Source organism: Cydia pomonella, chromosome 3 (assembly GCF_033807575.1).
Source record: "Cydia pomonella isolate Wapato2018A chromosome 3, ilCydPomo1, whole genome shotgun sequence".
NCBI lineage: Eukaryota > Metazoa > Arthropoda > Insecta > Lepidoptera > Tortricidae > Cydia > Cydia pomonella.
The window spans coordinates 21,143,085-21,165,429 of record NC_084705.1 but is presented as its reverse complement, the minus strand read 5'-3'; the positions used below and the strand labels follow the sequence as shown (position 1 = coordinate 21,165,429).

The 22,345-nt window shown below is 35.9% G+C and overlaps 2 protein-coding genes across 2 annotated transcripts; both read left to right on the top strand.

The window, feature by feature from the left end:
• Positions 1 to 215: 215 nt before the first annotated feature.
• Positions 216 to 8,039, top strand: LOC133516277 (large ribosomal subunit protein uL1m). The gene is made up of 8 exons (XM_061849116.1): positions 216 to 502; positions 584 to 636; positions 765 to 895; positions 2,052 to 2,268; positions 2,765 to 2,932; positions 3,225 to 3,458; positions 6,522 to 6,619; positions 7,334 to 8,039. The coding sequence occupies exons 1-8, from the start codon at positions 484 to 486 to the stop codon at positions 7,464 to 7,466; spliced, it is 1,053 nt and encodes a 350-aa protein (XP_061705100.1). The 5' UTR covers positions 216 to 483; the 3' UTR covers positions 7,467 to 8,039.
• An 864-nt stretch (positions 8,040 to 8,903) lies between these two features.
• On the top strand, positions 8,904 to 20,581 carry LOC133516279 (ras-related protein Rab-11A). The gene is made up of 6 exons (XM_061849118.1): positions 8,904 to 9,199; positions 9,596 to 9,717; positions 13,066 to 13,298; positions 15,320 to 15,435; positions 15,948 to 16,082; positions 18,527 to 20,581. The coding sequence occupies exons 1-5, from the start codon at positions 9,160 to 9,162 to the stop codon at positions 16,076 to 16,078; spliced, it is 642 nt and encodes a 213-aa protein (XP_061705102.1). The 5' UTR covers positions 8,904 to 9,159; the 3' UTR covers positions 16,079 to 16,082; positions 18,527 to 20,581.
• The last annotated feature ends 1,764 nt before the right edge of the window (positions 20,582 to 22,345 follow it).

The following is a 22,345-nucleotide window of genomic DNA, read 5'->3' as shown; positions in this document are numbered from 1 at the left end:
TCTCACTTCTACTAAAATCTGTTAAATAGTGACGGGCTCCTAGTGAGTATTATATTCCTTGGTGACGGGTAGCTAATATTGAACAAAACGATTTTTTTTAATCCAATCGCTGAAATTACGGTGTCAATATCTCCACCATACACATACAATATAATTATATCTCCACGCAACAAAACATTGCCGACTGAAAAGGTGATATGAATTCAATCGATGGATCAAGCGCGTATTGTATCAAAAATCGTATGTGATTTATTATAAGGTAAGTAGAGCCCTTTATACTGTTCGAAGCATAGGTGAAAACGGCCAAAAGTTAATAATATTAGGTGTCAAGTGATATGTCAATCAGGGGATGAAACATGAAAGAAAAGCTCCATAACCTCAAAACTTCATAAAATCAGATAATAGAAAATATTATATATGGAAAGGAATTTAAGGAATTAAGGGAACTAATTTGAAACTCGAATACAAAATTTATTTATCGTCATGGCAGGAACGTTATTCCGTAAGTTATTTGTTATAAAAACGTAGCCATTGTTGTTTGAACACTTGGTACACTGTATAACTAAACATTATTTTGTTTTAGGTTCTATGCTAAGCACTACATTATCGGCTTATAAAACGAATTCCACTCATATAGTAAGTCTTAATACCATTACTTTCACTATTATCTTCAAAACAATAACAACATGCAGTTTATAAATGTACACTTATTTATATTAATAACTCAAACTAAATATTCACACTTCATATTTTATTTTTTCTAGCGTACCATACACAGTTCAACTATTGTTTATGCTGCCCGTAAAGGGACTAGAGCAAAGGCTCGTGCTAAAAAAGTGAAAGTTGAGATAACAAAAGTGGGGTTTATTCCTCATAACCAAAGAGGAGCTAGCAAGTAAGTTAATACACGATGTTTTTTAAAGTCCGGTAATTTCAAGGGTGCATTCCTGAGCTTAAGTAACTTTCTCAAAGAATCCGGTATTCTAATTAACTTCATTTTGGAGATAATCAATGATTTTTTTTTATCTCATAAGGCCCCTATAAGCATGACACTTGCCTTGTTTACATATATGCCATTCAGTCTCCTTAAATGTACTTAGCCATACCCTAAAATTAATGCAGTTAAAAAAAACACTATATATCAGTAGTATAGTGTTTTACGTATTCAATTACTTTATACAATCATGGTGTTTATGATGCTCAATCAATCAATCAATTTTTCGTGTTATGGCTCCATCAAGGTGTTGAATGCTGTAGCACCTGCAAATTTTTCTTTGAACCCTTTACACTTCATTTCAATATACAATTAGGAAATGCAATCTGGAACCAAGATGGCCACTTGAAAAATCTGATTAGGCGGGTCCACACAGAGCGAGCATATGCGCGAGGCAATCTCCTTGCGCACAAACCGGCCAGTGTAGACGTGCCTTTGCCGAGGCGGCGCGCGCGTTTTCCTCGCCTGGGCGTGCTCTATACAGTGTCAACTATTAGTCCTCTTTTAGTTAAATATGTGCAATTGAATAATAGGTAATTAATAGACCACACAAACCCATGGCCATAATGCTTTTGGTGAGGAACATCTATATGTAAAAGTAAGTAAGTAAATATTCTTTATTGCACCACAAAGAAAAACAAATTTAGCAACAGTAAGTTTTAGAACAGGTAGTGCACAAATTAATTAGAGGAATAGGAAAATTACACATACATTAAGCAGACAGTACAAACAGTACATTTACAATTTAAATAAACATATATTAAAATAAATAAATATTAGATACATATCTAAATATACATACATACATAATATAACAAAGCGGCACATTAAGAAAGAGACAAGTAATAATTTTTCAGTAGGATTTTAAAGCTTTGAAGAGTTTTTGCACACCTAATATCTAAGGGCAGGCTGTTCCACAGCCGAACAGCTCGAAAAGTGAAAGAGTCCATATAATATTTTGTAGAGGATGAAGGATGTATATGTATTTTATAGGAGGGAGTTAAATTTGTATGAACCCACTTAATTAGTAAACTGAATTGTTTGTAATACATTACAGAGCAGCAGCTAAAATTCATACGGTCAAACATGTGGATGACTCCTTGAAACTAATATCCAAAGATGATGTTTTTCCCATGAAGTATTATCAGTGGGTGGTGTATTCCACCGAGGATGCAATCCGGGCTCACCAAGAGACACACCATGTCACAATGTACAATGAGCCTAATGCATTTGTGTATGCTAAAGTTGAGATGAACATGGAAGCTGCAAAGAAGGTCAGTTGATTATATGTCTTCCTCCTTTGTTGTATGCAAATAAACCTATTTCATGAAATATTGATAATTCTACCTTTAGAATTAGGCTACACCCTTGTGTAGCCTAAAAGGTGTTCAAAATATCCCATGAATGGTGGCATGAATCCCAAAATTGCGACAACAGTGACATCTCAGTTCATATGATATGAGTCATAATTAATAGACTTATTTTTTGTGGTTCACATAGTATGGGATTATTCCCTAATGCTAAGTTGTTGATAATATTTCTTTAAAAATATTTTTTTTTTCATGTTCACTTAGTTTATTGGCCTGCTTTGGGCCAGCACAAGGACTATACCCCAATTCCGCTCGTCCATGAGAGATGGCCTATGCCCAGCAGTTGGACGTATATAAGCTGATTTTTTTTCCACTTTACTATGATAAATTGCCCAATTATAAATTGCGAAATTACATAATATCTTACATATTTAATGTGTGTCAAAATCTCTTTTTACAGAACCGCTTTGTGGACCCATTTGTGCGGTTGGCTCTCCTGCCCCACCATTTCCCGCGCGACGTGGAACGCACCATCCTCGCTTTCTGCAAAGCTCCGGAGCAAGTCAAGCAGGCCAGTGAGGCTGGGGCTACCACTGTGGGGGGAACTGATTTGATTAAGAAGATACAGGTAAATATAGATCCTCCTCATCAGCACTTTCTCGTTTGTATCCTAAATGAACCAGGGGTCTGCTTTTGGAAATTTAATCCAAAGAATCAGGCATCGAGTATTACGAAAGTGATCTGTATGCTCTTTAGAATTAGCCTATATCCCTCACGTCATGGTATTTTTATTCTCTCCAACGAAGAGCAAAATAATAACAAATGCTGTCATATGAATCTTCTTTTAGTAGATAAAAATATCTATAGCGAGATGGACACACCGATTGGTTCACTTTAAACAAGTATGTTCAACATTTCAGGAAGGCGCCATTAAAGTAGCGGAATACGACTTCGTAATAGCGCACCCCAACATCCTCACGGAGCTCGTACCCATCCGGGGCTTGATGAAGCGCAAGTTTCCTAACGTTCGCGCCGGCACCGTCGACACGAATCTAGTGGACATGGTTCGCAAGTTCGCGGCTGGTGTCCAGTATAGAGTGACCAGGGATGAGTACCAACAGAACTTTGGCAGCTGTGAAGTCCCCATTGGCCGGGTATTGTTATTATTTTATTTAGGTACTATATATTATATTATCCTGCAGCATAATATATCACTTTCCCTTTTGGTAAACTCGACCTATCTGATATTGTACCTTACCTAGGTACAGTCCGCTGCAGAGAGATGCATACAATCAGTCTATGCAGGAGGGGCCACCCCTCTCTGCAGCTGACTGTAAATTTCGAGCCTTGATGTTTCGTAAAGTATTTCTGATTATCAGATGGTTTTTAGACATTTCATTTTAATAATAACAAAATGATTATTCCTCAGGCATCCAATAAAATAAAAAAATAGTCTATTGAAAATTATATTCATATTTTCGTTTCCCACCGACACAATATCAGGTCAGCAAACAAAATCGAAATTTTATTCTAAGTATATTTAAAACTTCAAATTTCGCGGCACATGCCTAGACCGCTTGGTCACCCGGGCCACGGTGGCATGCTCTAATGCAATCTCATAAGTTCGTACCTCCTATCCGAATCAACTCGGGTGATTCCAGGACAGAGTGGGTCTTGGGCACTGGAGGCCTGTCACTTTTTAGGGTTCCGTAGTCAACTGGGAACTATTATTTTTTTTTTTTTTTACTGTCATTTAGCAACTATCCTTACAGGTTAACCCTAATACAATAGTGCCTTATTAACATACGTCGGGGTTTTCGGTGCGGGAATGTTTTACACTAGCCAAAAAACAGGTTAAAACTATAAAAACCAATACTATTTTAATATTTCTAAGCGCATTTGAAGCTTACCTTCTATTTTTAATTCATAGTTTGGTAATTATTTTACAATAGACAAAGTTATAAATACAAGAAAACATTCCCGCACCGAAAACCCCGACGTATGCTTATTAACTATATAATTTATATTAAATAATAAATAACAACAAAAACCTTTAAACAAATTCTTATAAATTTGGACATTTGCATGAAAACAAGTCAAGTCAGTTTGATCAGCTACTAAATTTAGTGACGGGCGGACGGTGTGACTAAGAGGCGCCTTAAGAAGCAGATCGGCTCCACCAGCAGCCGCGGTTGCTGCCTCCGATCTACGTACCCGTCGGGCACACATAGATTCAGTTGTTGTAGGACCCCCGGGGTAATAAATGCTACCGCGAAGTATCTGCACTAAGTAGTATGCGAGTGCTAGATCCCTGCGTGTTTCTAATTTATGCCTAGTACGAACAGTGTGGGATACATCAGCGGATAGAAAGGATACACTCCGTACAGTTTCCAATAGATGTACCTTGTAAACTTATTTTGTATCCTTTCTATCATGACGATGTACTTCGACTCATGTGGAGCCCATATTGCAGAATTGCATTCCAGTTAGCCCGGACCGACCGGTCTGGCCTAGTGGGTAGTGACCCTGCCTACGAAGCCGATGGTCCCGGGTTCAAATCCTGGTAAGGGCATTTATTCGTGCGATGAGCATGGATATTTGTTCCTGAGTCATGGGTGTTTTCTATGTATTTAAGTATTTATAAAATATTTATATATTATATATATCGTTGTCTAAGTACCCTCAACACAAGCCTTACTGAGCTTACTGTCACTTAGTCAATTTGTGTAATAATGTCCTATAATATTTATTTATTTATGTATTTATTGTACAAAGCCGAAATGGCCGTCACGTTCGTAAAGCTTTCTGCTCGCCGAAGTACAAGCCCAGGATTCGGAACGCCTTTTTGCACGTGCTTACAATATGGTCCCTGAAAGTCAGGTCCGCATTCAAACCTATATACCCCTAGATCTCTTACCGATTGCACTCGCTTCAATTGCGATCCTAATACCAAATATTTGTAGGAGAGTGGTGTTTTGGCCCGGGTGATTATAATTGTCACGCATTTATTTACATTAAACTCTTGTTTCTCCAACTCCACTCCACCACTCTCTCGACGTCTCGCTGGAGTCGCTTTCAGTCTTCCTCGTCTTTGACCGCCAGAAGCAACTTGAGATCGTCCGCGAATAGTAGACGTCTAGCTTCCTTGAATACTTCTGTGAGATCATTAATCACGATAATAAATTCTAACGACTCCAAGTTACTTCCCTGACTTACTCCGGTCCTGGTAAAATACGGTTCAGACTTGTGTCCTGTATACTCAACATACTGCTGGCGGTCCCTCATATATTTTACTTAGGCTCTCTTACACGGAAAGCGAGGATTTTTTTTGCTTCAATTCTATAATTTAGGGTGTCGTTGGATAAGTCTTTCAAAATGAATATGGGTTTACAAGAACCATTTTTGATAAACACTAGTGACCCGCTCCGCCTTCTTACGAGTTACACAAAACCTTAATAAATAATACTCGTATACCTAATCCTTCCTCAAGAATAACTGCATGAAAATCCGTTCAGTAGTTTTTGAGTTTATCGCGAACATACATACAAACAGACATGCGGCGGGGATCTTAGTTATATAAGGTGTAGTGATAATATTTTCGGAAATAATCGCTCGGAAAGAAAAAATGTGTCCTCTAACTTTTGAAGCATGGGTCTAAACTATGCAAAAAAATCGAACCTTAGTAAAGACTTTCAAGGAAAAATATAGCGAACCTGATCGGTTAAGCGGTTTTTGAATATTTGCAAAAAACTTACTTTGATGGACGGGTATCTACGGAACCCTGAAACACAGAGCATGGCCCCACATGCTCTAGGCCGGTTTTTCTTTCTTATATGGCATCAATTTCATTTTATAATTTACACAGTAGTGTTTCTTCTTTAAATGACACAAATTAAAATATTTTATTTAAAAAAAAATGTTTCCTAATACCTAGTTATAATATAAAACATCAAGGTCGTTTTTTGGCTGGAAATTTACATTCCTAGAGCTTGCAGTGTTAAAACACTTGTAAATATAATCAGCATACGTTTTTGCTTGGTACAGTCAGCGTCAAACACTTTGTAGCAGCCAAAATGGCCAAATATAGTTTGGTTGCTACAAAGTATTTGACGCTGACTGTACGACAACTGGCTAAGTTATCGTACCAAGTTGTACAACGCAAGCAAGATGTAAACATGTAATATTAATTAAAGGTGTGTTTTATTTGTTTGATTCAGCTAAATATGGACCCGAAACAAGTTGCTGAGAATATTGCAGCGTTGCTAAAGGACATACAGTCTGTGAGGCCAAAGAGGGATGGACTTTTTATTACCAAGTAAGTGCAAGAGTATATACTCTCTTCTTGTCAGATTCAATTCAATTGTTGTTCGTTAAGGTACCTGCGCTAAATAAGGCCCATCGTTATTTTTACACAGTTTATTATCTTTAGATGTCCTTAAAAAGTGCGAGACTGCGAAATGATGAATGTAAAATTATGTTTACATAATTTGCAATTTCTATTGAACTCCAGTTTACTATAACAATGATGTACTCATTATTGACAGTGTTTGTTTTACTGGAGATTGTAAAAGGTTTCTTGTGTATATAAGTAAATGCCGATCAATACTGGCAACCTACAAAAATGTGTTTGGAATTAATAAACAATAAGGGAAAATTTTATAAAAAGTACTAAATTATTAGGGTAACCCTTAGTCCCTTATAAAAGGATTGCAAGGCATATTGATAGCAATAGCAGTAGGCAATTGCGAAGGGCTAGTCTTTATTGTTTGGTAAGTTTTTCGGTGAGGGATAGTCAAATAACCGGGCTAGCAGTTCGAACTGGTAACTCTTACTCTGATTTAGTTTTGTTCAATAAAAAACATATTCGACTTTATTTACTACAAAATTAGCTCAAATTCCTCTGCCATTACGGCCTTACCTGTAAATAACTAGCAAACTGTAAAAAAAAAAAAAAAATACCGAAACCCAGATGTCTTACAATCAATAATAAGATGCATATGTGTGATGTGTAGTGTTATTTGCGTTCCAGGTGTCTAATCAGCAGTCCTCCATCTACAGAGAAACTGAAAATAGATCCGTTCGTGCACGTAGACAGAACATTGGCTCAAGAGGTACGAGATGACAGCGACGACGAGGATGACGCAGTGGCTGTAGCCCAGTGATTTGTAAATTGTGTAGAACTTAGAATAAAGTAAAATAAACATACGCGGTCATCACATTGATACGGATCGGCACTCCGGTCCGATGCGTGAGCGAACTGAACTGTGCAGACATAGGATAGGCCAGTTATGGTGCTCTTGTTGCAATTACATATTTAAATTCTGTGATAGGGACAACACTATTATGTTGTCCCTGTCGCAAGATGTTATATAGCGTTATATAACTGCCAGTGTGAGAGCAACATTAGACATTATATAAACAAAGGTACAAATTTTGAGGTATATTTCATTCAGAAGATTATGATTCCCTACACCCCAACAGAGGGTAATAAGATTTACAGGATGAAAAGAAGAAGATATTCCATTCGGCTGTCAAAAATGTAAACTTATGGACAGAAAGAGTTTTAAAATGCTTTAAAATAATGATTGACTGCCTAATTACTACAGTTTTCTCTATTTGCCCCTCGTATAAATAGCGATGACCCGCACGCACTCTGGAACGACGTGCGGATCCGCATCCAATGTGAAAATCGCCTTAGAATAGAATTGATTAAATGTAATATAAATTATAAAATATGTGGTAGTTTTCTTTTACTTGTTGGTGCAAATAATACACTAATAATATAAAAGAGCGTACTCCCATCTTAAATGGCGGCAACGCCCTTGCAACCCCTCTGGTGTTGCAGGTGTCCAAGGGCGGCGGTATTCGCTTACCATCAGGTGATCCGTCTGCTCGTTTGCCTCCTGTATGATAAAAAAAATGCTAATGCCACCCCCCTCTTAGTACAAATGTGTATATGTATAGTCCCCACTCCCCGCGCCTGCCTAATCTGGACTGGGGACTTGAAAGGTACCAACGAATATTATAATACCTGGATAGAATACACATATTTGAATTTCTTTGCTACAAAGGACACTGCAGACGTATCTAAGGGCAAGGGCATACCGCCAAAATCAAAAATCTTTATCTGCCTGTCGATCACTCTGGTGTGAAAAAAGGGATGCGTTGCAGCGTATGATCGATAGATAAAACGTAACAAAAAAACGTTTTCGATTTGTTGTAAGGTGTGTGAAGCCCTTAAAATTATATCTAGCAGCTGTCAAAAATCACGAGTGCGCTCTAATATCGCATAATTATACTCTGATTTGGCCGATACTTTGTAAAAAATACTGTATAATTGAATTATTTTATAATAATTAGCAATTTTTATCATCAACTATAACTCTTTCTTTTAATTTTTAAACCTCTACTGCATATTCAAAATTATTTATGTGATTCGACGATAAAAACATTACCGTCATTGAACGAACTCTAAAATGGGAGAAAAAATGTAGTTGTCAATGCTTCTAATCCGACCAATCACAGCATTAGATGAAAATCACAACTATGCTTTTATTGGTTGCTGAGTAAAAATTCATAAAGGTGTCGACATTGCACTGAAACGCCTTTGGTCACTGGTCGTGAGTGAGGGGGGCGTAAAGTAATCCGCCATTTTGTCCCCGAGACAATTTAGATTTATAATTGTTTTAAACCTGTGTGAATATAATTAATCCTTGTATAAAAGTGATAATTCGGAGGCTGTGCAGTGTTTGTAGGAGCTGTGATATTTGTGTCTCCAGTTATTTTTGTTTACTTTCATCTTGACGTTTTATAACTGACCGATTTTGACGTCGTATAGAGCTCTAGATAATCAAAATGGGCACAAGAGAGGACGAATACGATTATTTGTTCAAAGGTAAGTTTTCAAGTATTAAGTAATATTTTACGTGATATTGATAAAATATACCCTTACACATTCGAGGTCTTGGATAGTTGATTTGAAACCATTGTTTTATAACTACGTCTGAATTTATCATAATTGATAGAACAAAACTCTTTGTATTTTGTGTTAACATATTTCTGAAAGTTGTAGGAGTAAATTAGAAGAGATATTCAATTTGTAGAATTGTACTTTATCATTTGTATGCAAGCTAAGATCATCAGCTGATTTGGGCGACAACAATCGATTTCACGTAAATTATTGAAGTGAGTCACCTTCGGAACGTTCGGAACGGTCTATAATGGTAGTTCTGAACCAATTTAAGGTTGAAATACAAAAATCTACGATAGTAATCGTATGCTTTTGTTCCAGTGGTCCTAATAGGAGACTCGGGCGTGGGCAAATCCAGTCTTCTCTCTCGTTTCACTAGAAATGAATTTAATTTAGAGTCCAAATCAACAATAGGCGTGGAATTCGCAACAAGAAGTATAGAGGTGAGTGGTTTTGCTGTGAATCAGTTTCTAAGGCCATTATGTTAATTCTATGATAACATGGAGCTCCATTGTTGTTGAGAGAAAATTCTTTGTGTTACAGGCATATGATTAGGTACAAATTGTTAATGAGTTTAAACATTTAATTTTCCTAAATAAATATATCTTGTGTAAATATGCCAATGTTCTATAATTCATTTCTTTTCACTAACCTGTGTTATTACATTGGTTTTCGCCATTTTATTATGGGTTTACAATGGACTTTGTTCCAAATAGGTACATATGAATTAAATTAACATGTAGCTTTCTGACCTCAGACTGACAAGTATTTGATAGCTTGTTTAGTGTTTCAAACAATGAATTACTCTTAACAATAACACCACTAGACTAAAATTGTTGTGATTAGCTTTCATTTAAGTAGGTATTTATTTGTCCATTATTTTTTTACCAATTTGTTACTGTACCAATTATTTTCTTTGTTTTTGAACTGTATAGAGACTAAACTACAGATGTATGAGTATATGGGAATGTAAAAATGTTATTATATAAAAGCTGTATGTAGTGTATTATTACATTTTCCTGATCATTTATGATAATGTTGCAAATATATTTGAATTAAACAATGGTACATTGTCAGAAACATTTAAAAAAACCATAGGCAAACAACAGAAAATAAAAACAATGCAAAAGATAAAAAGGGCCTTGGAAATTTCCACTTCCATTTCATGAAAACTTGTTTTTATCTTGATTTATTTATTGAGGGTCTATTTTAACAAATGCCACCCTTATAGTGGCTTGCTTCTGTTCTTATGGGACTTTATTAACACATTGAGTACCGGGAACCCGCTTGGCGGGTTCTCTGTTCATAGACGCATTCCTCTACAAAGCAGGAAAACACTGGGATTGGCTACGAGTGTAGCGCTACGAAAACGTTGGTAGCGAATGTGTTAAACAATTTGATTGATTTACTTTATTCAAAAAAGGAAAGTTAGCTCTGATTTTTATAACTCAACTTTTTTAGGTTAGCAATGGCATTCTTGAATAATGAGTTCATTCATTTTGAGTTACAACAGTTAACAAATAACTGTCATCACTCCTTATAAGTAACAATGATTTAATAAGTAGGTATTTGGGTCAATTGTGCTATTTATTATACTTAGTGTACTACAATCTGCCCCTATTGAAAGCTAATGCTAATTTTTCTTATTTGATTTATCTAAAGGGGACTTTCTCAATATGCCATTATTATCAATAAATAATAATTTACATAGCCCTCATTTTTAAACATTCTACTTTATTTTTATTTTTTTTTTCAATTAAAAAAAGTTACTCATTTTTGTGGCATGTCTACAACATTGGTAATATTAATGATGTTAAATACAAGGATGTACTTTAGTTGGAATTGTGAGGATGTGTAGAGAGAGAGGGATGTATTTGTTAAGAACCAATAGAAAACTTCCCACCAGAGTTGCACTGAGAAAGGATAGGTAAATGAAGTGATTCTATTGGTTCTAAACTAACACATCCCTTGCTATGCATTCTCACACACCTCTGGTCTGGACAGCCTAATGGCAGTGTTTCAAGTGTGAAATGTTCTGAAGTTTCTTATTAAGTTTATGTTCTAATCACATTTCTAATAAAATTAGACCATAGCAAAGCAATTTCTTACAATGCTTAAAAAATGTAGTAAGTAGGTAGACAAAATATGTAGGTACTGGTACTATTAGTGTTGGCACTGGCTCTTTACATTGTTGTTTAGAATAACCAAAATAAATAAAAAATGATCTTTAGTGGTAAAAGTATCATTTTTGAGTTGTAGCCAACAAATGACATAACTTATGTCACATAAGTCTTAATTTTCCTTCCTGCAGTCAGTTTCCCATGTTTGTCTGGTTCATATTAAAATAATAATTTTATAAAATGTATGCACTTAAATTACTAGGTGATGTGTTTTTTATTGCTATGCCCCATTAGATCTAATTAAATCTTGAAGTAGATATTCATTTGACATAATTAGTAGTAGTAATACATATAACATAAACATTTAGCGGTGCCCTTCTAACACAATATCTCGGAGATCAATTTTCCTCGGAAAACATATAAAAGCATGTTTTCCCAGAGATAAGAAGTAGCTAGATCGGTTTTTCGCCAATGAATATAGCAAAGATCATGAAAATCGTTAGACCCTTTTCCGATATCCCCGAAAAATATAAATATGCATTGCTCATTTAGTATTAGATTCAGTGTGCCACTTTTTTATTTTTCCATACAATATAGTTAATATATTACACAATCAATGTATTACAAAGGAAATATTTTCAACATGTCACATGATGCCTACATTCTATAACAGCATCCTTATTGTTGATGTGTACATTGCCACATTGGGTTAACAAAACTACTCAACAGTCTCATAGCCAAATAAAATTTACACAAAAATGTCACGTTGAGTTACTCATCACAACCAAAAATACATTGATTAAGATGTGTAAAATTTAAGACAATTTCGTGCTTTGAATTTGATGGGTAAATGACATGGTGCTGTCCAGCTCTATACATTTTGCGGTAACTCTGATTCTCAAAAGTTGATGTTTGACAAGTGACCGCATAACATGGCCCAGAATAGCGCCATCTGTTTTGGATGTCAAACTAAATGGTATTATGGTAAGCTTTTTTCTTAGACTTATACCTCTCTATTACCATCAATTCTCTTTGATCACAACATATTGTAACTCAAACTCTTTCTTCAGTACAATTAAACTGACAAAAAAAAGACCTTGTGTTATCAAATATTTGTGTATTTTAAAAAGCTTGACACATACCATTCATTTCTTATCAGAAACTGTTTGAATGCCTATGTGCTTATGTCTAACTGTTTATACATTAAATCACCGTAAGACAGTATTAACTCCTAAGTAAAACAGATGTTTTGATTGATATTTGCGTTGACTTTATCATTTGATTTACAGGACCTTACCTTACTTTAACTAGTAATTTTTGGACTAGTTGACAATGCTATTCATTATATGATAAGTTGCTGTTTCTGACTAGTTGTGTTTCTATACCCCAGATACTGTCTTCCATTGAAATAGTCAATTATTATTATATTGATTTGAAACTATCTGGGTGTGACTTCACATTTATGTACTATTTAGTAAAAAGCGTTTTGAGGATCGCATACCTACTGATGTCATGTCTCACATTTTTTACTTTTGTATTGCTTTAATGCAATTGGTCCCATATAAACGTTTCATTCTTACATAGTACTTTGCTCAGTTACATAGGTTTTTTGCCATTTTGCCAAGCACTGTGAATAGTTGATTCAAAGGCACTTTTAATAATTGTTCTCAGGTGGATGGCAAAACCATAAAGGCCCAGATATGGGATACGGCCGGGCAGGAGCGGTACCGCGCGATCACGTCCGCGTACTACCGCGGTGCGGTAGGCGCGCTGCTGGTGTACGACATCGCCAAGCACCTGTCCTACGAGAATGTGGAGAGATGGCTCCGCGAGCTGCGCGATCACGCCGACCAGAACATCCTGATCATGCTCGTCGGCAACAAGAGCGATCTCAGGCATCTTAGGTGATTACTATACTATTAACACTACCACTTTCTACTAATGCTCGCGCAGCTCACGTACCGCGTCGCTGCCGGTGCGCTGCGTTGGGGCCGTACCCAAGAAGGCAATTAATTATCTACAACAACAATGAAAAAAGTAAAAATGTATCTCCTGATTTAGTATGAAAGATGCGAAAGAAAACTCACGTGATCATTCCCAACCATTATCTTTTTTTTTATACTACGTCGGTGGCAAACAAGCATGCCCGCCTGATGGTAAGCAGCCTCCGTAGCCTATGGTATGTATGTTTCGTTTGACGTTTTCTATAAACGATTGTCACTTGACTAGTCCCCTTTATTTTACCCGAACGCGTCAGAACAAGGGTAATGATTTTCGAGCGTATGTATGTCCATTTATTTGAAACACCCTACAGTCATTAGAGTCATTACAATTCGTCAGATATGAAAATATGAATTCGGCCCCATATGAAAAAAAGCGGCCAAGTGCGAGTCGGACTCGCGCATGAAGGGTTCCGTACCATTTATGACGTATAAAAAATCTACTTTACTAGATCTTGTTCAACATTTTACCACTTTGGTTTGGACACACATTTTACCACTTTGGAAGTGTCTCTCGCGCAAACTATTCAGTTTAGAAAAAAATGATATTATAAACCTCAATATCATTTTTGAAGACCTATCCGTAGATATCCCACAATACGTGTGGGGTTTGATGAAAAAAAAAAAAAAATATTTTATGACCTATTAAAAAAAAACTACTCGCTAGGTCTTGTTCAAACCAATTTTCGGTGGAAGTTTGCATGGTAATCTATATCATATATTTTTTTTAGATTTTTCATTCTGTTATTTTAGAAGTTACAGGGGGACACACATTTTTTCACTTTAGAAGTGTCTCTCGCGCAAACTATTCAGTTTAGAAAAAAATGATATTAGGAACCTAAATATCATTTTTGAAGACCTATCCATAGATACTCCACACGTATGGGTTTGATGAAAAAAGATTTTTTGAGTTTCAGTTCTAAGTATGGAGAACCCCCAAAATTTATTGTTTTTTTTTCTATTTTTGTGTGAACATCTTGTGAATGCGGTTCATAGAATACATCCACTTACTAAGTTTGAACAGTATAGCTCTTATAGTTTCGGAAAAAAGTGGCTGTGACATAATCGGACAGACAGACGGACATGACGAATCTATAAGGGTTCTGTTTTTTGCCATTTGGCTACGGAACCCTAAAAAAGGGAGGTTTGATTTTTCAAATCAAAGCTAGTGAAAAAACCATTTTATAAATATACATAAGCAATCTGGGTTTTTTGTTATTATAATGATAATTCCTTTTGTTTTCCTTTTTGATTGATCTCGTGTCGACATGGTCGTCCCGGCTATGCCACTACCTCTTGCATTCAACTGTCAACATAAGGATTCAAATGTGATGTTTGGTGGTAACCAAATTTTAAAAATGTATTAACATTTTAAACGGCAAATATCTGGTACGGTCCTTCCAGCGCCACTTAACATTATCCTTGGTGTGAACTTGTTAACTCACCCACCTACATACATTCAAAACCAACCCACACAAAGTAAACAATGAACAAAACATGACTATATTCTAAATCAATTGCCTTAATATTGCATACTTTAACATTTAAATCAATCGGTGTTAAAAATAATTTCAATTGAAGAAAAATATTAGAAAAGACAACATTTTCACCACACCAGCTGGTAAAAGTTCTCTTGATTATTTAAAAACTGATTAGTAACTTGCATTTTATTCACATGTGGGGCAAAGTAAACAGTTGCAAATTTTGAGTTGTTTCCTTATGTTGGCTGGTAGAATTGACTTTAAATTAGGTTTTTGTTTGATATTTTACAGTGTGGTGAAAATTTTGTTTCACTCGGTGGCAAAATTGACATTGCTCAAGATTCCACTTGTTGGGATCTTTCGCTTGCTTGGGTATGAACATTAGCACGAGCAGTTAAACAATAATTTTGTCCCCTTGTAAAACAAATAACTATCAATTTTCAGATCCATCCCAACAGAAGAAGCAAAGGCATTTGCGGAAAAGAATGGACTTAGTTTTATTGAAACTTCCGCTCTGGATTCTACTAATGTGGAACCGGCATTCCAGAATATCTTAACTGGTAAGTTTTAAAAGATACCTATAACAAAGATTCGTTGATTTTATACAATTAATTAATTATTGTCTAGAATAAGACTTAAGACATAGAATTTAGATTTTCTATTGTTCTCAAATGCTGAACAATATTAATCTTTCAAGATCAGTGGAGCATTTGTGTTGAATATTTGAATTCATGTGAAGAATATAAATCTGAACATCAAATAAAAAGTGTAATTGATTGGGCACAGACGGCATTGCAATGTGATAAAGCGGCCCAAATGTGTAATGACAAGTGGACGTGTCTTAGCACTTTTCCAGGCCGCACCAATCTACAAGGTTTTCCCAAAAAATCCAAATATATTCCAATTAATCCAGCTTTGATGGTTCATTTGAAGACAAGTAACATTTCCGGAAAGTGTAATCCAATTTGAACCTTAAATCGGACTGCTAAAGTTGAAATTCTAATGGCGCGTATGTGGTCGATAAATCGTACTATGCCTGGAAAAGGGTTAACATATTATGTCCGATTTTCAGAGATCTACAGGATCGTGTCGCAGAAGCAGATGCGGGACCCGCCCGAGGGCGACGGCGCGGTGATCCGCGCGGACGCCGAGCCCGCCGAGCACGCCGCCTCCGACAGCGTGCGCCGCCAGTGCTGCCAGTAGCGAGGTGCGCGCCCTTCTCGCTCGCCATGACTCGCCACACCACTGACCACGCGGGCTATACTCGACTAACCTAACTATTCACAGTTGACAGTTATCAATTGACCCTTATTTATACACCGTGTTTTTATTGAATTGCGTTAACTCCGGGGTTTCGGTAAGTACGTTTAAGGAAACTAAATGGCATAGTTAATTTAAAAAAAAAAAATTTTTTTTGTTTTTTTTTTACTATTTTTATTTTTATAAAAAGTAACTAAATGTTGCATATAGCGTTGTTGTAACACGGGCATTACATTTAACTCAACAAAACAATTGAAAACTGTGATATATCAATGTCATTTCTAACATCGATCGTCCGAGATAGTACGTACGTTAGTAGCAAATGTATGAACTCGCACTAAACACTAATCAATAAGTAAACAGGCCCTAAGGCAATTGTACACGCTCGTAAGGGCCTTATAATATAAAAAAATATGATTGATTATCTCCGAAATGGAGTTAATTATAATATCGGTGTCTTTGTGAAAGTGACTTAATTTAAGCTCAGGAATGCACCCTCGAAATTAACGCAAATAAAAAAAAACACGGTGTATATGATATATTAAGCTAAGGCCGTTTAACTGTTAGCCTTAGCTTCATATTTCATATATATACACGGTGTTTTTTTTCAACTCCCTTAACCCTTTTCCAGGCCGCACCAATCTACAAGGTTTTCCCAAAAAAAGCCAAATATATTCCAATAAATCCAGCTTTGATGATTCATTTGAAGACAAGTAACATAAGTGTAATCTAATTTGAACCTTAAATCGGAATGCTAATGTGGTCGATAAATCGTACTATGCCTGGAAAAGGGTTAACTTCGGGGTATGGCTAAATACATTTAAGAAAACTGAATGGCATAATTAATTTTCAAATTTTTTCTTATAAAATAATTAGTAGCGTTATTGTAATACGGACATTCTATTTAAATCCACCAAATTATTGAAAAGTATGACATATCAATGACTTTTCGAATATCGATCGTCCGAAATAGAACTTGAGTTTAGTAGCAAATGTATAATTTCATACTAAACACTAATAAATATTAAACAGCCCCTAAGGCAGGTGTACCCCTCGTACGCCTTATCTGATAAAAATAAATAATTGATTATCTCCAAAATAGAGTTAATTATCATACCGGTTTCTTTGAGAAAGATACTTAATTTAAGCTCAGGAATGTACCCTTGAAATTAACGGACTATAAAAAACACGCTATATAAGGGTCAATTTATAAAAATCAATTCTTACTCCGACTATAGACGCTGTCAGCCGTCAGCATCCTAAATAACACAAACAATCGTGTTCACTAGTCCACTATTACTGTGACGTGACAAGAGCAATTTATGAATGGGAACCTACTTTTTTGATCTTTGTTTTTGTACTATTAATTAAAGCGCACAGATATACTTTCTAATGTCTGACAGATGTGCCAGAACGCTTAGAACGGGAGCGTGACTCGGCGGTGTTTAACACATTCACTGCCGGGAACCCACCTGGTGGGCGCTCGTGAACTTTGTTCAGATGCCGGGCAACCCGTTTTGTACGCAGCTATAGACCACCGGTTTCTGGGGTAGTGTGCCGTTTTTTGTCTGGCAGTGAATGTGTTAACGCACTACACCTTTTAAAAACTGACACGTGAAATAAGAGTGTTTTCAGCGTCGTTCAATACATGTTTTCGCGAGGAACCCAAAAAACCTTAACCACGCATTTCTGAGGCCAAAAGACGGAAAAAAGTTAAGATTATAGGTGAACTTTGCTGATTTTTTGTTTTGATTTTTCTACTTTCGAATGTATTTGTTAAATGGTTGTGGTAAAACTGTCACTTAAAATTAATTTAGATTTTTTTTTTCTTAAAACCTAGTTTATGCAGTGTCCTAGTCCTAGTTCGTTGTCAATTTTTAATAAGGATATTTAGACTAAGAACTAGGTTCTATAGTGACAACGTCGCCAACAAAAAGGCGTTTTGCACTAAGTAACACTAAAAATATGTTATTATTTTTTTTTTAAATTGGTATTAACTCAAACTAAGCGGATTCCAGAAAAGGTTTAGTCATTAATGTCCAATATTATCAGGAATACACAAAAATCTTTTGGGGTCCTAGGTGTGGTTTGTGGGTAATTTGCAATCTCGCATAGAGCGGTCGAAGCCAAGCATTACCCTTGTCTTATGTCAGTATACTGGCACGATGGCGCTTTCAGGCGTGTTCGGAAAATGGTTTACAAATTTTGGAGACATTTTTGTTACGGTATTATACATATCACGATTCTAATATTTGTTTTTACTAATTTTAACAAAAACCATTTGTTTTACATTGATTTTTAATCCATTTGAAGTTTTCGAACATCCCGTCCACTAACTGCACTAATTGTTTGCTTTCCATATAAATAATGTTACTTCTTGCTTTGTTACAGAATGTCCAGTCAATATAGAAAAGCCGGGGAGAAAACAGTTGGAAATACTGAACGCAACCATTATGAATCATTCCCAGACAGTGGTCTAACAGTCGCCCACTCGTTCATCATCACAACACTTCGGCACGGCTGTCTTCACGGCCTTAGCAGAGGAAAATAGGATTCTTCGTAATATCAGAATATTTCATTGTTGACCAGCCTTACGTCTGAAATTAACTTGTATTTATTACTTATGTCGTTGTCAGACAAAATGTACCATTTTCTTGGTAGTAAATCAGGCGCCGCTGGCATTTTGATGCATAAAATTGTCTCAAGGTGGCAGCGATTTATGGACATGACATCAATTTCTGTAGATATTCTAATTTAACTTTGACGTAAGAACATCCATCTTGCAATACATTATAAGTACTGTAACTTTGTCGTATCAAGTAAAACAGAGAATTTTATGAGAAGTGGCCTATTTTTCTCCTTTCGTGAAGCCATGTCACAATGGAAGTAATTCTAGTCGCATATTGGCCGGTTGAACATCGGTATGGTGCTCAATGCACGACGTGCCTGTGTTCAATACTCTGCTAAAATGACTTGTATTGTGGCCATAGAGTAGAGCTTTCGTTTAGCGACAAATGTGAAACAAACTTAAACAGCAAAGAGTGGCGCATGTAGATAGCTTGTATAATTGTCGATTTATCGGTATCTAAGTATCTAGTGTCCGAACTAAAAAGATAAATAATTGTTACAGACTTTATGAACTAGAGAGCTTCAGTTCGCACTGAATGATTTGGCGCTCTTAACAAGTGATTTAATATTGGATTTAATGTTTATTTAAGGGAGCAACGTTTTTCTTTCGACTTTAGTTTATAGTTCATGTTATATCTATTTATTTAGTTAATTAATGCATAGTTATCTCAACCAGATTTAGTTGGCGTTATGCCACTAGATATATTGACATTTCCCTTTATAATTATAAACAGAGCAATAAATTCGGGAGAACGAAATTTATAATTAATGTTTTAAAAGAGTAACTGTTAAATAGCACACAAATAAATAGCTTGATATTTAAAATGTCTTATTGTTTTCGTATTACACTAGCGGTAGTGTCGAGTAAGTAACGAATAGCTTTTTTAAAGGGACATTTTTGTTTACGGATATTATGTGCCTTGGACATGGCTGGTCATGTACATTTTTATTGAAGCTTTTAATTATTTTTGCCGTTATTCTGGAAAAGACCGGGTGGCGGGTCATCGCAGGCCGTACACGGAGACAGCATTCAATATATGACATACAAGCTTGTTGTGAAAACCTGTTTATTCGATCTTAAATTAAAACAACAAATTAATAATCGTTAGTAAAATCATGTTCATATTATGTATAAAATGCAAAAAAATACATAGTCATCTGTACAATACGTCAATGGAGTCAACCAAAAATGTCGACGCATCATCAAGTACAAGCGAGAGAAATTATAAAACTGACAGGTGATTTTGGATCTGTAGCCGTCAAGCAAATGTGTCCGTGTATGGCGGAGGGATCACAGGGAGTTGCAATAAGGAGCCGAGCGGAGAGCGGGCGCGCAATACTCAGCCGGCGGCCCCCGCCATATGCAGGCCGCTGGTGCATTTCAGTCGCCCGCTGACACTGCTCACTCTTTCCAGGCTTGTGCGTAAGTCTTTAAAGCACTAGCAAGTGCTTTGGAGACCTAAAAATCTTCATAAAGCATAATAAAAAACCTTAACAATCTAAGCACATACACGCAGTCTCCGTTCCATCATAGACGAAAAGATCGCTTAACGTAAAATTGTAATATAAACTTTCAAGGAGTGCTAAATAAGGTTTACATTTAAAAATCAATGATTCGATGGAGCGACTCGTCGATACCCCACGGCTCCAAACGCCATTCTGCCATTGTGGCTTGGATTATTTTCGATACTTGAATATGCGGTGTTCGTATTAAGAAATATATAATTGTATTATGGTCTTTACATATGCATGGTTATTTTTTTAGTGCCTATCTGTAATTACTTTATTAAAGACAAAGATAATAAAATATAATGTAAATTTGTTGGAGTTTGATTTCTCAGTGAGTTTTTGTATAATTGGCGTCCAATAGCAAAGGTCAAAGTGTAATTACAAAATGTCATTCTTATATAATTTGTGAGATATTATTCTGCTAAGAACACTAATCTCTAAAAAAAAATGTTGTTTGTGCAGTTGTTGCAGCTAAAAAAATTACAAATACTACTTAATAATTCAAAAATTAATTCATTCTAATTTGAAATTAACTTATTAGATACTTAATGGCATAATAAACACGAGAGAAAAATATTTAAAAAATCTAAAGCATTTTTTCGGTGAAATTTGTACCAATAATCAAATGCAGCCTACACTACGTATTCCCCGCAAAATCAGTTAGTCCGTATACACGGCCTATGATAGATGTGAAATCCAACATGTTTGTAGGTCTGAATTAAAACATTTTCGGAAATGTATGTATGCATTACAGGCATAGGTATACGTCATCATTATACTTAAAGCTTGATCTGGGGCTATTGTAGCTATAAACGTAAGTTCATTCTCATAGTATTTGTGAATAATTCACCTATCAGTACCTGGTAATATTTTCCGCAAAACTTAGATGTTTATCTAATTAATATGAAATATAAAATAACGAATAACATCAAGTTCTTGCAAGACTGTTCAAACTTGGTAAGTAGATGTATTCTATGAACCGCATTAAGATTTTCGCATTAGAAAACACCTATCTATTAAATTTAAAAACGAAGTTCTTTTAAAAATATTTAGTTAGCAATTAAGGTAAATGCACACTTAAAATTTGCGTATCCACCATCATAACCAGAGCTATCATTTTAATATAAATAAAAACTGGCCAAAAGCATGTCGGGCCACGCTCAGTGTAGGGTTCCGTAGTTACTCTTCCGTCACAATAAGCTAAACTGGAGCTTAAAGTATAGTAAATTGTTAACCAAGAGATGAAACGGTACCTTTCACGCGAGTTAAACAAATAGGCAAATTTGCATAATCAGTACCTAATTAAAGTAGTAAGTCTTTTTACTATGAAGGGTAAACTCAAAAACAGCTTAAACTGATCATGTCCGCTATAGTTTTCATTTAATGTCTTTCTTAAGCTCTACTTCCACGGTTCAAAAGTTAAAGGGGGGGGGGGGGGGCGGCACATTTTTTTTTCTTTCGGAGCGATTATCTCCGAATATATTCACTTTATCAAAAAATGTTTTTTGAAGACCCCTATTAGTTTTGAAAGACCTTTCCAACGATACCCCACACTGTAGGGTTGAAGCAAAAAAAAAATCACCCCCACTTTACGTGTAGGGGAGGTACCCTCAAAAAAAAAATAAAAAAATATTTTATTTTACGACTTTGTCGGCTTTATTGATTTATATATCCATGCCGAATTTCAGCTTTCTAGCACTAACGACCACGGAGCAAAGCCTCGGACAGACAGACGGACATGGCGAAACTATAAGGGTTCCTAGTTGACTACGGAACCCTAAAAAGGATCCTTAAAAAGTTATTGTAGTCGTATAAACATGGAAGTCATGGAACCTATGGGTAGAAAACTTAAGGTGTTTGATTATGTCGTGGTTAAAATAATGTTTGTGGAATAATGACGGAACGTTAGTTTGTACATACAAACATCAGCATCACTTTTATAATTTTTAAGTTTGTTAGGCTACTAGTGCGCCGCGGTAGTTTCAAGCGCGTGAGATAGACTAGGTAGGTACAGTCGAGTTCATAAATATGTATGCATATTTATGAACACGACTGATTTCGTCTTTTTCTTAC